The following is a 13,955-nucleotide window of genomic DNA, read 5'->3' on the forward strand; positions in this document are numbered from 1 at the left end:
CTCTTTCAGCTTCCAAGCAAACATTTTAAAGAGACGACGACACTCCCCATGCTAGTCACACATGTGAACTTGCATAACCTGTTTTCTTGGATGGGATAATTCAATAATATATCAAATCATCTGTCTTATTACCTCCTGCAAGACACTGATCTATAGTGGAGGCAAAACAAAGCCTCAGACGTGGCCCAGATGACCCATTTACAGAAATGCTAGCATTCCTCGGAGCCAGTGAGTTGGACTGAGATTCTTGTCAAGTATGCAGACTGTTTCCTGGACATTCATGAGCCAGAGGAAGAAGATGCTTGGCCGATACCTTCCTTCATAGCTTATGCAGCGAATATATAGTCTACCTCTCAGAAAGAAAACATCGCTGTGCCAGTGCAATGTTTTTCTCTCCACTCGCCTTTTGGCAGAAGAAGCTTGAGAAGAAACTGAGAAAAGAAAGCCCGACACATCCTGCGGAGGCTGGGAGCCATCTGTGTCTTTGCAAGGCAAAAGCTCGGAGTTGAAATATATTATGCAAAATATTTGGAACCTGCTGGCAGCATGCTGAGCAGCCTCACTTTCTGTCGGAAAAAAGGGTGCTTTTATTATCCAACTGACCAAATGACAGATCAGTGTTCATCTCCTCTTATCTCCTCCATTGACGCCTCCTCCACTGCAGGAAAGGACGCGCCCCTCCAACTGTATGCAGACCAGACCTCGCATCTTGAGGACAGATTACAACTCTTTCTTCTCAGATTACACTGAGTTATTTCCCCTGAATATGTGTGGAAGAGAATGGGAAAGAAAAATGTGTTTCTGGCCGCCTTGATTTTTACGAAGACCCTCACACTGAAGAGGGTGAAGGCTGATCCGATGACAAAGAAGAGCGTCAACATCCACAGCAAGAGTGCTCTGGCCAACTGACCTCTACACAAAACAATCCCAGCTACTGTCTGGTGATGAACTGCTGTGCAGGCCAGTCGCTCTGTAGCCCACGTCACAGTTGTGATGCTCAGGATTTGTGAACTCTTCCCCGTCAGCCGCTCTCTCTGGTCACACATCCACAACCAACCGGACTCGGCCACATTTACGAATGATCTATTCACCACTCACTTTTTATCAATACGGTACACTAAATCTTGGGCTTCATTTATATTTTAATCCTCAAGAAAGCAACTTACCTTCTAAGCAACACACTGCACTCAACCGTATATTCCTGATGGCTTTAACTGATAATAATTTCCAGGGACATTGTTATTAAGTGGATCTCTTCATGAACCAGGACACAGTGTGCACTTGCTGACCTGCACATGCTTCTGAAACGGCTCTGCTCTCACAAGGCCAGCAAGAAATCCCCCATCTGGTCATGAGTTTGTTGAGAGATAGTCGTTTCACCTCAAACTCAGGCTGCCCCCTCTTCGTCGATTTCGACTATGATGCTTGTTTACACGATTAATCACTCATTTACAAGAAACGTATGCATACGTCGCTGGTGATCACAATACTTGTCTCGGTGCTTATGTGTGATTCTTTGTGGGGAACTCAGTTTTAAAGATCCATCATCAGTCGACAAATTGTTCGAGCGTTGGTCGACATTGAAGTTTCTCTGATTGAGGGTAGCCCGACCTCAAACTTCATCTCTGAAAATATAGACTCGTGCTTGTCATTACGAAAGACACGTTACATCTCTTGGCATCATTTACACTTGCCATACATATATACAAAGGTACTACAAAGGTGATGGAACATTTCAAGTATGTCAAGTGGTTAATGGCCTGAGTTTCACATTTCATTGTTTTTTAAATGACAGCTGTATGAGATATATGAGGAGGTGCTCAATTCCAAGCATTACATGTGAAGAGGTGTGTTCTTTGGGTTGGATGCATCAAGTGACCTCCACTAGCGTTCCTTGTGTGATGGATATGTCTGTTACATGTACACTACCGTTCAAAAGTTTGGGGTCACTTAGAAATGTCTTTATTTTTCAAAGAAAAGCACTGTTTTTTCAATAAAGATAACATTAATCAAAAATACACACTATACATTGTTAATGTGGTAAATGACTATTCTAGGTGGAAACGTCTGGTTTCTAATGAAATATCTCCAGAGGTGTATAGAGGCCCATTTCCATCAACTATCACTCCAGTGTTCTCATGGTACATTGTGTTTGATAATCGCCTTAGAAGACTAATATCTGATTAGAAAACCCGTGCAATTATGTTAGCACAGCTGAAAACAGTTATGCTGGTGATATAAGCTATACAACTGGCCTTCCTTTGAGCTTGAAGTTTGAAGAACAAAATTAATACTTCAAATATTAATCATTATTTCTAACCTTGTCAATGTCTTGACTATATTTTCAATTAAATTTTCAATTCATTTGATAAATAAAAGTGAGTTTTCATGGAAGACACGAAATTGTCTGGATGACCCCAAACTTTTGAACGGTAGTGTATATTGTAACTTATTGAAGACATATGCAGGTGTCTGAATAAATAATACCTTTCTGAAAAATATGAGAAGGCTATAGTTAAGTTTAATTTCCACTGACAACCATGACAGGCGAGAGTGCATATATGCTGTATAAGTTATTGTAGAACACTGGAGTGCTAATCTGGCAGAGTGTGAACCAATATCCATGTTTTAGGGTTATAGTGCACCGACAGGCCATTATCATGAAGCTTTGACTGGGAAGTCATTTCATAATCTGACGTCCAGTGTACACGACTCTATCACTGCAGTAACTGCCTTTCACCGTTCTTCCCACAGCTGCACAAGGTCATGATAAATGCTGCTACCCAAGCCCCACCCTTACTCACATACGTCCGTTACAGCGTGTCGGTGAAAGCAGCCAGTGCCGCCCGCTGCTAATTTTCTACTCACATTCCCTTGGGGTGTAGTTAACAAAAGTGAATCCAGGAGAGGAGCACTAGTCGCACTAAAGTCATGTCCCTGAGTGTGTGGGACAGCAATGAGAGGAGAACATGAATTTCCTTTAGAGCGTCACACGTCACACATTGAATTCTTGCCATCGAGCAAAGGAGATCAGCGGGTATCGTTTTCTGTCTAACAAAACAAGCCGCACCACAACGCTGTGCCAGCGGTGCTCCCCACATAACCCCGAGCTATAAATAGCAATCCAACGACAGGAACTGCCTGGATAATGCATTGAACAGAGGATGTGAGTCGTTCTAGAAAAGAGAAGAACCTCGGGAGGTTCTGTGTTTCAGGCACTCCAACGACACAGATCCTTCTGCCTCCATCTCTGACAAGAAGGTCATGAAATCAATAAGAATTCAAAATATGTTGCAAATGTATCAATCCTATTAGTTGTTGACAGATGTGTTTGTGTATTTTTCCTCTGACACCAGACATCGCTGTAGTCGGTGCTGCAGTGTGAATGTCCATCATGACGTCGACACAAGCCTCATTTGGTGATTTCTGTGTCTCGCGCCGCCTGAACACAACCCAGACGCCCAAGACAGACGTCCAAATATTTCCCCTTCTTGGATGGTTAACCATTAAAAAAACAAAGGGTATAATTACCCACAAACAACATTCACATTGACGACCGCCTCAGACATGACTGGTGCACCGCTCTCCGTTCTCCCGGCATAATCAGAAGCTACGGAGGAAAGTGAAAGCTGTCATTTGTTGCCCATTTGGTTTCCCCTCAAGAACACATGCACATTTCATTGCAAGGCTGGCCTCTCCTATAAACACAAGACTGCAACGTAAGCTCTGCAATTAGGATATCTTACAACTTTACTTTCCTTTTTGTCATTTTTTAGATGTCTAATTTTGCCGCACAGTAAGCCATGACCAAAATAGAAAACGTTTTATTATTCAAGCATCACTCATGTAGACAGTGATCTGATGTTTCTGGAACACTCTGGTAATGTAGGTCACAGGTGTAATGTTACGTGGCAGGAATTACACACATGAGTTTAGTCCGAATAGTTTGCTATAATAAAGCAATTAAGCTATTAAAGACATTAACAACAACCTTTCAAAAAGAACTTAACTTAACACAACAGGGCCTTGTTTGACTGCTTCACATGGCACAGATCTAATGAGAAACAAATGGCTGACTGGTCATGGGGAGAAAAACTGCCTGCAGCGCACAAGTGGTTCCAAAGGTAAACTTGTCATTGGCTGCAAATGTACATTTACATAAAAACAAAGGAATACCTACGCAGTACAACTACTTTGGTAAATTAATTTGTACATTCCCAGGTGTGTTTTAGGAAGCAAAGTATGATGCTAAACAGTCCCTTGCGACCATTAAGATCTGAGAAGATAACTTAATCAGCTTAAATCCTTGAACTTAAATGATGAAAGGCAATAGTTGTATTATTACAGAACTTGAGTTCAGGGCACTGAGGTCATATCCTCTGTATTTCTGGGAGAAGTTAAAGGTTTCAGCAACCTGAGGGACTTAACATTTTAAAAACGTACACATGGTGGGTCGTCAGGTTTCGGCCCAACAAAAGAAACCATAAAGCCAAAGCATCTCTCCTGCATGTACATTGTGTATATGCTATTTCTGGCTGTGTGGGCCGGGTCTGAAGCAACATTTAGACTTCCATATCTTCTTACTCTTTAAATACAATTTAAAGAAAATGTAGCAACCAATCTTAATGTTATTTCTTAACAACTTGTGTTGTTTCTCATGTTAGATAGATAAAATAACTGATATGTCCCTTAGAGAATGATAAGAGTTGGCGGGTTTTTACTCTTATCATTTGCTGTCCATTAAACCACGAGAGACAACATCATCCCCGTATTATGACTGTTACTCATTTATGACCGAGGTGGTTAAGAATCGAGCCAACAGACAGCGGATGAAGCAGACGTGGAGTGACGTTATCGACCCCCAGGTCCCCTGTTGATCACGCGTCAGCAGAACGAGTCCGGACCGGGACGCGGAGCCCCGTCACGGCATCACGGCCAGTGTTCGTCGGTGTGTTTGATCAGCGGCGCATTCATACAGCGACGCGTTCAGTCGGCCAGACAACAACCTGTCCTTCGGCTCTTATGGTTGTCGCACCGGAAAGACCCGTCTGCCTCGGTCGTTACACAGAGGAACAGAGCCCGTGGCTGCGAACAGACAACCGCCATCAGGTCCGTTTGGCGTCGCTCTCAACTGAGCGACTCTTTGACAGCTTCGTTCGTGTCCACCGACAACCGCGTCCACCATGAAGTTTACACGTTTTAACTCAACACATTGGCAACAATAAGAGACGAAATGCTGTTGTCATTCAGAAGTTAATGAGTGTACGCCCTTAGCTTAATCTCACCTGTTCAGTGTTGCGACTGCTGTTGTTCGTTCGGGATGCTGCCGCCGCCTCCCGCACGCGAGTCATTAAAGTGTCACCTCCAGCTCGCGCTGGAGCCAGTAGGTGGAGCGCGTGCAGCGAGTTTGGTGCAGTGCTCGCGTAGATTTCTGGGACATGTAGTCTTTCTATTGAATCATTCACTCAACGCCTATCGGACACAGTTGCAACAACAATGTGTAAACTGAACACATAGGATTTATTGTCGGGATACGATGTGTGAACTGTAATATTTCTCAAAATACTTGTCTACCTTATTAATGGCAGAAGCACATGTGTCACGCAATACAGCTCAACAACAGACGCTACTGCTTTCATAATAACCATAAGGTTTCAACAAAAAACTCGTGTAAGTTAAATCGAGGTAGAATTACCTGCAGGTCTGACGTGTTGTGACGAAAGTGCTGACATTAATTTAGATCAATCAGATAAAATGTTTTAGCTTTTCAATATATATACATAATTTCCTTACTTCTGCTTATTAAATATATATGCTTAAACTGTGTCCATATTATTTATATTTCTCGACATCATCAGCCACAGACCGTATCAGCAGGTGTTACAAAAGTGACGAATCTACGAACCCCTTGTCGTTTGCTTCATTTACCAACAGCGCTGCCTGTCATTGAGAAACATGGCTGCCTCCATGGATGCTGTAAACGGTGCTGGCTCCGACTTACAAGGTCCAGCTTCGACTGGCTCGAGTGTGGAGCCCCCCCCGATTCAGTACAGCATGATTCTGGAACATCTAATCGGGGACAAGAGGCCCGTGAAGGACCTGAGTCCCGGTGTTATGGGGGGACTGCCGGTGCCTGCTAAAACCGACGAGCAGAAGATGATCGAGAGGGGAATGGAGAGCTGCGCCTTCAAGGCGGTGCTGGCCTGTGTGGGAGGTAAGCAACGACACTGACATGCCAGTGGTCAGTGGTCAGCGTGCGTCTCTTTGCCGTCCAGCTTCAGGTGACAGGCTGAGATCGCTGCACAACAATACAACTGGTGTCCGAGCTCCGAGCTCTCCTGCATATGTGGAAGTGGCCTGCATGTGCATGGTTTACGTCATATAGGGCTGGAGCGATTAACTGACAGGAAACAACATTCCCCCGAAGCAATTTGAAGTTGACACCTTAGGCGTTGGGAATATATGATAATGATGATTATGATTCAGTACTTTACAGATTGATTGATTGATAATAGCAAGTGCTTGTTGTCAGTTCCCTCAGTGGTTCCTGTGCATTACACACACATGATCAATAGTATTTCTCATACCCGAGGAGAACACTCTCTTGGATTAATTTTGAGTTTGTCAATATTGTTGAGTTTCCTTGTGCAGACACACTTTTGTTGTGTTCTCCGCAGGGCTCGTCCTCGGAGGAGCTTTTGGTATTTTCACAGCAGGCATCGATACCAATGTTGGCTTCGACCCAAAAGACCCACTGAGAACTCCAACGGCACGGGAAGTCCTCAAAGACATGGGCCAGAGGGGGATGTCATACGCCAAGAACTTCGCCATCGTCGGCGCCATGTTCTCCTGCTCCGAGTGCATCATAGAATCAGTAGGTCGCATTCAGACATTGTGTGCATATGATGCAACACACCACTGGAGTGCCGGGAACTAAACTAAACTAAACGGATGAACTGGCAGGAGAACAAATCAGTTCCCAGTTGTCTGTAGCAAAAGAGGAATAGACAAAATGTGAACGCTTTAGTGAACACAGATTTAATCTCCATCTTTGTTACTCAAGTGTCCTTTTTTTTTTTTTTTTTTTACAATCACAAACACTGTCGGGTCACATCAGGTGTGATGGGAGGTTTTTAAATGTATTTTTTCTTTCAAAGTTGCATGATTTTACCAACACAGCACCCACTACGACCCACCCTCACTGACTCACTCATCTTTCAGGAATTGTTTCATAGCCGGGTTTCAAACCCTCTCTGACGGCAAGTTGTTCGAACAATTATTTTAGTTGTTGTATTGATCGTTCAACATCCCTGCGTAGAGTGTTTGAGATGTTTTGAGAACCTCATGGTAGTTCAATCAGAGGAGACTTGTTTTAGAGTTTACAATTTATTACAAGTGCGTATATTTTTGAATAGTGCAAAGTGTTTGGCGATTGGACTCCATCCTGAATTAAGATAAGCAAGGGGTAGTGATGCTGATATCTCCGGAGTCAGAATCCCTCTGGAGTCCAGACACTGGTGGTGTTGTAGGAGAAGAGAGTTTCTGTAACCCAGTGGCGTCGGTTTGAGCTGAAATGACAAATGACAGCAGCAGCAGAGAGGAGAACCTATTTTAAAAGTTTGCCAACACCTCTGTGATTGGCTTACAGAAACTGCGCCAAATCCGATTGGTTCATTCAGCGTACACGTCCCCATCCTGATGATGGAGTGATCAGTGGATACTTAGAGATGGCTTATGAATGAACAAGAGTGTATCGAGTGTCTTCCTTACTGAACTTCCACTTAAGCTTCATTTGTTCCACTTCCTCTTCAAAGTGGTCAGCGCCCGCTGGTGCTCAACGGGGATCTCTCCTTACTAATCATTCTAATTGGAAACTCCCCCCCCCCCCCCCCCACACACCTCAATGTACTAATTTCTGTCTTGTTTCTTTTTTTCATCCGCAGCACCGAGGCAAATCTGACTGGAAGAACGCGGTGTACAGCGGCTGTGTTACGGGCGGAGCCATTGGGTTTCGCGGTATGTCATGTGGTAGATTGAACTTTTGATGTTTCAAATCTAAAGCCGGCCGTTCCTTTTGTCCTCACCAGTGTTGCTTGTTCTGTTTTGTAGCTGGTCTGAAGGCCGGGCTGCTGGGATGTGGAGGCTTCGCCGCATTCTCCACTGCCATCGAATATTATTTACGGTGAACCACAGAAGAGGGACTCTATTCGGACTTTGTGGATTCGCCCTGTGAGAAATCCACACTGGTCCATATTTACCTGCACATGGAGGATTGCTGATGTTTTCTGGTGGAAGAAGTGACGGGTTCCTATTTGGGTACAGCGGACGGAAACAATACGTACGTGTTGTCCCGCAGAGACTCTTTACTTTTATGGACAGGACAGTTTGAGCTGAGCGGATGAATTATGACATGAAACATTTTCCTATTAATAGAATATTAGTATGTGTCTAAATAATTTTTATTAAATGTTTTTTTTGTTAACTTGTTCAGAACTTTTCTTCTTTAAGTGTACAAGTATCCATGACAATAATATCTTGAATGGCCTTTTTAATATTAGTCTTGGCTAATTGAAGTCCAAAGTACCTGAATCGTATCGATGAGTTGAGTGCCAGTGAGCCTCATGGGCTGGAACACGTTGGTTCGGTGGCTTTAGGAGAAGATATGTGTCTGAGGTGCAGGGAAGCGTGTCAAATACACACCACACCGTTGTATGAGGATATTAAAAAATGGCGGTTATCCCAGTTTTGAAAGTCTCCATATTAGTGTTTTTGCGCAAGACTTTCAGATGTGAAAGAACATCACATTGAATGAGAGCTAGAATGTTTTTAGCATACACATTAGTCAGAAACTTAATTTGATCTCAAATTGATTTAAATACAAGAGCAACAATGTGACTATATCTCCTGTCTGGATCACGTTCTTCTAAAGATTAAAATATTAATTTCCCCTGATTGGAGTCCATGGCAAAATTATTATGTTTAATTCCTACATTTCAAACCTTTTGAACATTATTTATCCCACAAATATGAGTTTAAGTCAAGCGCAACATTTATGTTTTTATATATCTTTAAACTTTCTTACAGAATTGTACTCGTTTCAGCCTGAACACATTTGTTGGTGTCGGTTGTTATTGGGGTGGCACCATAGTTATCAATGAGCAGTGCATAGGTCTGGAACTCAACCGTGTGGTTATTTATATCAGCAGGTTGTCATTTATTTATTTTTAAAGCTTTGTTGTAATTCTAATGGATAATTATGGTCGGCAGTAAACTCCAGGTTTAAAGTTGAGGGGAATATTATTCACAATGTAAAACAGTTCAACACAACTTTAAAAAGTACAGTCAGCATTTCCCATAAAGATACAATAAAATAAACATGTCAACTTTAAAATAGATGAGCACTCTACACTCTGAGGGGCCACGGTCACAACTGTCTGTGTGTGAGGGGCCACGGTCACAACTGAACTATCTATGTGAGGGGCCACGGTCACAACTGAACTATCTATGTGAGGGGCCACGGCCACAACTGAACTATCTATGTGAGGGCCACGGTCACAACTGTCTGTGTGTGAGGGGCCACGGCCACAACTGAACTATCTATGTGAGGGGCCACGGTCACAACTGTCTGTGTGTGAGGGGCCACGGTCACAACTGAACTATCTATGTGAGGGGCCACGGTCACAACTGTCTGTGTGTGAGGGGCCACAGTCACAACTGAACTATCTATGTGAGGGCCACGTTCACAACTGTCTGTGTGAGGGGCCACGGTCACAACTGTCTGTGTGTGAGGGGCCACGGTCACAACTGAACTATCTATGTGAGGGGCCACAACTGTCTGTGTGAGGGGCCACGGTCACAACTGTCTTTGTGTGAGGGGCCACAGTCACAACTGAACTATCTATGTGAGGGCCACGTTCACAACTGTCTGTGTGTGAGGGGCCACAGTCACAACTGAACTATATGTGAGGGGCCACGGTCACAACTGAACTATCTATCTGAGGGGCCACAGTCACAACTGAACTATCTATGTGAGGGGCCACAGTCACAACTGAACTATATGTGAGGGCCACGGCCACAACTGTCTTTGTGTGAGGGGCCACAGTCACAACTGAACTATCTATGTGAGGGCCACGTTCACAACTGTCTGTGTGAGGGGCCACAGTCACAACTGTCTGTGTGTGAGGGGCCACAGTCACAACTGAACTATCTATGTGAGGGGCCACAGTCACAACTGAACTATCTATGTGAGGGGCCACGGTCACAACTGAACTATCTATGTGAGGGGCCACAGTCACAACTGAACTATCTATGTGAGGGCCACGGTCACATCTGTCTGTGTGTGAGGGGCCACAGTCACAACTGAACTATCTATGTGAGGGGCCACGGTCACAACTGTCTGTGTGAGGGGCCTCGGTCATATGGACTCTCTCACATCACATAGTGAATCAAGAGGATCAGAGCCACTATGCAGTAATACTTCATTGAAAGTAAATGTCGTACAATAAATTAAGGTATTCAGATGAGAATGTACTCATGTAAACTTCCGCAACATCACAATAGTGTCAAATGATTTAGTCCCATATTGAAGTAGCTTAACAGTTGTACATGTAATTATGTCTAAGGTCCTTGTAGTGACCCCTTGCTCATCAGAAAAGGTCACTGTGGTTGCTTGGAGGTTTAGTTTTGACATGTGTAACTAATAACAGATGCAACCCAAACCACAATTTGTGTTCCTTGTCCAAACCTATTTGTCTATTCCCAAAAAATGCACGACATCAAAAACACAATGTCACCTGTTCTCCCACGGTCAAAAGTGTGTGCTCCTGCCAATCTAACTACCCCTGACCCCAGTGCTCCCCCTGGTTATATTGGTCTTAATTGACAGTGGTCCTACGCCCCCTACTGGTGGGAGGTCCAACGAAATAAAAACAAACAAAATGGCTCTTACAGTCCTTTAAGTCACAAATGCATGCATGCTCAGGTAGTAAGGGGAGAAAGTATATAGAGACAAATATATTATGTCCAAATCACTCTGCATGGTCACTGAATGTCCGTATGTATAACACACCACATACTATACATTAATACATTTTCAGGAAGTTTATGAAGAAGCTACTGAATTCAAAATATGTTTTACGTTTTCAATTAATCAACATTAACCACAATGGTGAAAGAATATCTGACCTCAGTCAGCACAGAGAAGATGTCGTCTCAGCTCTGTGTAACTTCCTCCCAACATCCACCAGGCCACATATCTACCGGCGTTCAACAAATAAAAACAGGCGTCTGAACATGCAGCATAATAACATACTTTTATTGAATGTTTAATTCTATTCAAAGCAAGCAATGACCAGAGGAAGTGCAAGTCAGACTAATGTAAACGACCTCCTCCAGTCCGGTAGGTGGCGCTGTTCGCTTAAAAGTTCGCATCGCAATCTCCCAAAACAGACTGAAAATGATAAATTGTAGATGTACATTACAATGCAGTGAAAATTACTGTCCGATTTATACATCTTATTTGTCATATGCTTCATATATCCACTATTTAAACAATTTCATATCCTATGTTTTGGTAAACCACATTCTAGGTTTATTTTAAAAGGTGTTATGTAAATACATATTTAATCAGAATTAACATCGATATGAAAGTTACCTTGTCGTATTTAGTTTCATTATTATTAGCTGTTATTGATTCATGGTTTCCACAGGGACAGTCTTATTGAACCAGGCAGACACAAAGTGAGAGCGTTTTGGTAACTTTTATTTTACAAAAAAAAAAAGGGGGGGGGGGGGAGTTCACATCGACATTTAGTCTCAATATTACAGTATGATGGAAATCTTCTCCATGGAAGTAAAATACAACATTATTTATTTCATTTTAATCTTATATTAAAAATATCAAATAGTACTCATCTAGCAGTGCTTACAGTATTTGAAGATACGTCACAGGCTTGATAGCAGAAAGGTCGTCTCTACAGAGCAGAGAGGCGTCTGCCAGTGTGAGCGAGGCCCTCGGACACACGTTACCTGGGCCTGGTTTGATTGACAAGCTGAACATGCAATGACGGCAACTACACAAATTAAGTCTATATATCATAACGGTGCAGTGAGACACTTGGAACAGGCTTGCAATGAAACAACAAGAAAAAGAGAAGAAGCTAAATGTTCCATTCCTTGAGTTTATTCCCCCGAACAATCCTCATATCACAGAGTGCCCCGTCTCCTCTACAAAGTGAGCTAACATCAAGTGCCAGACTTCCTGTTGTTTTTTTAAGTACAGTTTACCAACCATGGACATGGTGAATGAGAAAAGTCAGCCTAAAATAACATCACTACCTGAATAAACTTTAAAAAACAGACTCTTTAGAGCATTTATCTAGTTGCACAGAACTGTACAGGCACACATATCATATATATTTAAAATAAGTAGGGCTAATTTGGCCAAGACTCACTGCGGAGGGCGGTCCTCTCTCGTTGGTCAGTCGAGAGTTGCGTCACTAGCCATTTATATCAGCAAGGCTTCGCAGCCACTTCTAAACCTCACAGGTTCTCAAAGTCCCTTCAACACTCGCTCTCTCAAGGTGGACCTCATCGTCGCTCACCCCCCCGCCCTTTTCCACCACATGCACAAAGCCAGAAAGACGGAGAAAGGAAACATAACAGCTGTTGAACAGAACTATTGAACATATAAATGCCATTTTTCTGGAATGCCTCTGATCAAGAAAAAGAAGCTGGAGGCCGAGTCGACTGGTTCCCGAGATCAATATGCAAACACGCTTTTGAGCCTATGCCGCCTGTGCCGCCGCGCCCCCCCCCCTGTGGCATCTTTCCCGTGTGTGGTCCAAGAATGCCCTGTCGTCTTTACAAACAGGACATGACATGTGACAAGTAGACGACCAGGAAATCTCCTTCACCACCTCCCTCAAGGTCGGCTGCATCTCTTTCCAGGACTGGGGGTGTGTGTGTGTGTGTGTGTGTGTGGGGTGAGGGTGAGGTGGGGGTGCAGACAGGAGGGATGTGTGTGTGTGTGTGTGAGAGAGAGGGAATGGGGGGGTGGGGGTGGGGCTGTACAGTCGAGATGAGCTGCCTGCTTGGGAGGAGAGGTGAGGCAGGAGGACCGAGCGGCGAGGGACCGGGGTTTGTACGGAGTCTCTCACTCTCTCCTCTCCAGATGGCGCCCTGAGGGAGGTGGGTGGGGCTTAAACGTCAGTGGAAAAGAAGAGCGTGTTTCGCTTCAGTTCGGCAAAGGAGATGGGAGGATGCTGCAGGTAATACAGCAGCACCTGGACCTGGGAAGAGAGAAAACAAGTTATTAGAAATTCATTTGATTTCAATCCAAATGAAGTGATCCCCATTACCGCAGTGCATGATGGGAAGCAGACGGACATGAAGCTTATTGCAGGAACGGCTTTACTAAATCATGTGCAGGCATGAAAACGGGTCAGGAGTGAAAAAGGTGAGAAAGATAGGCGGGCGCGGGGGGGTGCTGGTGACTTCCACGAGCATCGATGTTGGACGTCGTATGATAATCTGTAGGCATGGACGGATTAAGAAACCACGAGCCCCTGGGCCTGGATGTGTCAATACAATGTTAATAACAGCGACGTCACGCGCGGAGGCTCTGGCTCAGGGGCCCCCTGAGCTCATGGGCCCATGGGCCCGGTAGGCCCGTTTGTTAAACCATCCCTGTCTGTAGGTCCTCCATTCTGGTGATCGGGCCCTATAATAATAGTAATATTGTGTATAATATGGTCATTCATGAACCAACTTCCCTTTTTTTTGGCGTGAACAAGTCTTCAAGTCTTGAGCTCTGCTGAGCCTTGAGTCTGTTCCTTGAGTCTGTCCCTCGAGTCTGTCCCTCGAGTCTGTCCCTCGAGTCTGTCCCTCGAGTCTGTTCCTCGAGTCTGGTCCTCGAGTCTGGTCCTCGAGTCTGGTCCTTGAGTCTGTTCTGCCTC

General features: G+C 44.1%; 3 protein-coding genes across 11 annotated transcripts in view; 1 reads left to right on the forward strand and 2 right to left on the reverse strand.

The window, feature by feature from the left end:
• The window catches only part of specc1 (sperm antigen with calponin homology and coiled-coil domains 1), a 73,836-nt gene extending 68,487 nt beyond the window's left edge, over positions 1–5,349 (reverse strand). For 5 of the 6 annotated variants that reach the window (XR_008831243.1, XM_056411423.1, XM_056411422.1 and 2 more), the window contains exon 1: positions 5,286–5,331. The gene's annotated coding sequence lies outside the window, so the exon portion shown is untranslated. Of the gene's footprint in view, positions 1–3,531; positions 3,611–5,285 lie in introns of all 6 variants that reach the window. The other variant, XM_056411420.1, reaches the window with a different exon arrangement.
• A 591-nt stretch (positions 5,350–5,940) lies between these two features.
• On the forward strand, positions 5,941–10,718 carry timm22 (translocase of inner mitochondrial membrane 22 homolog (yeast)). The gene is made up of 4 exons (XM_056411429.1): positions 5,941–6,214; positions 6,678–6,874; positions 7,944–8,016; positions 8,110–10,718. Exons 1-4 carry the CDS (start codon positions 5,956–5,958, stop codon positions 8,184–8,186), a joined length of 606 nt encoding a protein of 201 aa, XP_056267404.1. The 5' UTR covers positions 5,941–5,955; the 3' UTR covers positions 8,187–10,718.
• A 1,022-nt stretch (positions 10,719–11,740) lies between these two features.
• Positions 11,741–13,955, reverse strand: part of abr (ABR activator of RhoGEF and GTPase) — a 102,206-nt gene continuing 99,991 nt past the window's right edge. For 3 of the 4 annotated variants that reach the window (XM_056411416.1, XM_056411417.1, XM_056411418.1), the window contains one exon: positions 11,741–13,289. In XM_056411416.1, the coding sequence (XP_056267391.1) occupies positions 13,200–13,289 (90 nt within the window). In that variant the 3' untranslated portion in view covers positions 11,741–13,199. The remainder of the gene's footprint in view (positions 13,290–13,955) is intronic. The other variant, XR_008831242.1, reaches the window with a different exon arrangement.

This window comes from Pseudoliparis swirei, chromosome 3 (genome assembly GCF_029220125.1).
Source record: "Pseudoliparis swirei isolate HS2019 ecotype Mariana Trench chromosome 3, NWPU_hadal_v1, whole genome shotgun sequence".
NCBI lineage: Eukaryota > Metazoa > Chordata > Actinopteri > Perciformes > Liparidae > Pseudoliparis > Pseudoliparis swirei.

What these genes read in the sequence shown, in the direction of transcription:
- timm22 (XM_056411429.1), top strand. Translation starts at nt 5,956, where the DNA reads ATGGCTGCCTCCATGGATGCTGTAAACGGTGCTGGCTCCGACTTACAA. An exon ending in CCGAGTGCATCATAGAATCA is followed by an intron (nt 6,875 to 7,943) that starts GTAGGTCGCATT and finishes TTTCATCCGCAG; the next exon opens with CACCGAGGCAAATCTGACTG. An exon ending in CGGAGCCATTGGGTTTCGCG is followed by an intron (nt 8,017 to 8,109) that starts GTATGTCATGTG and finishes TCTGTTTTGTAG; the next exon opens with CTGGTCTGAAGGCCGGGCTG.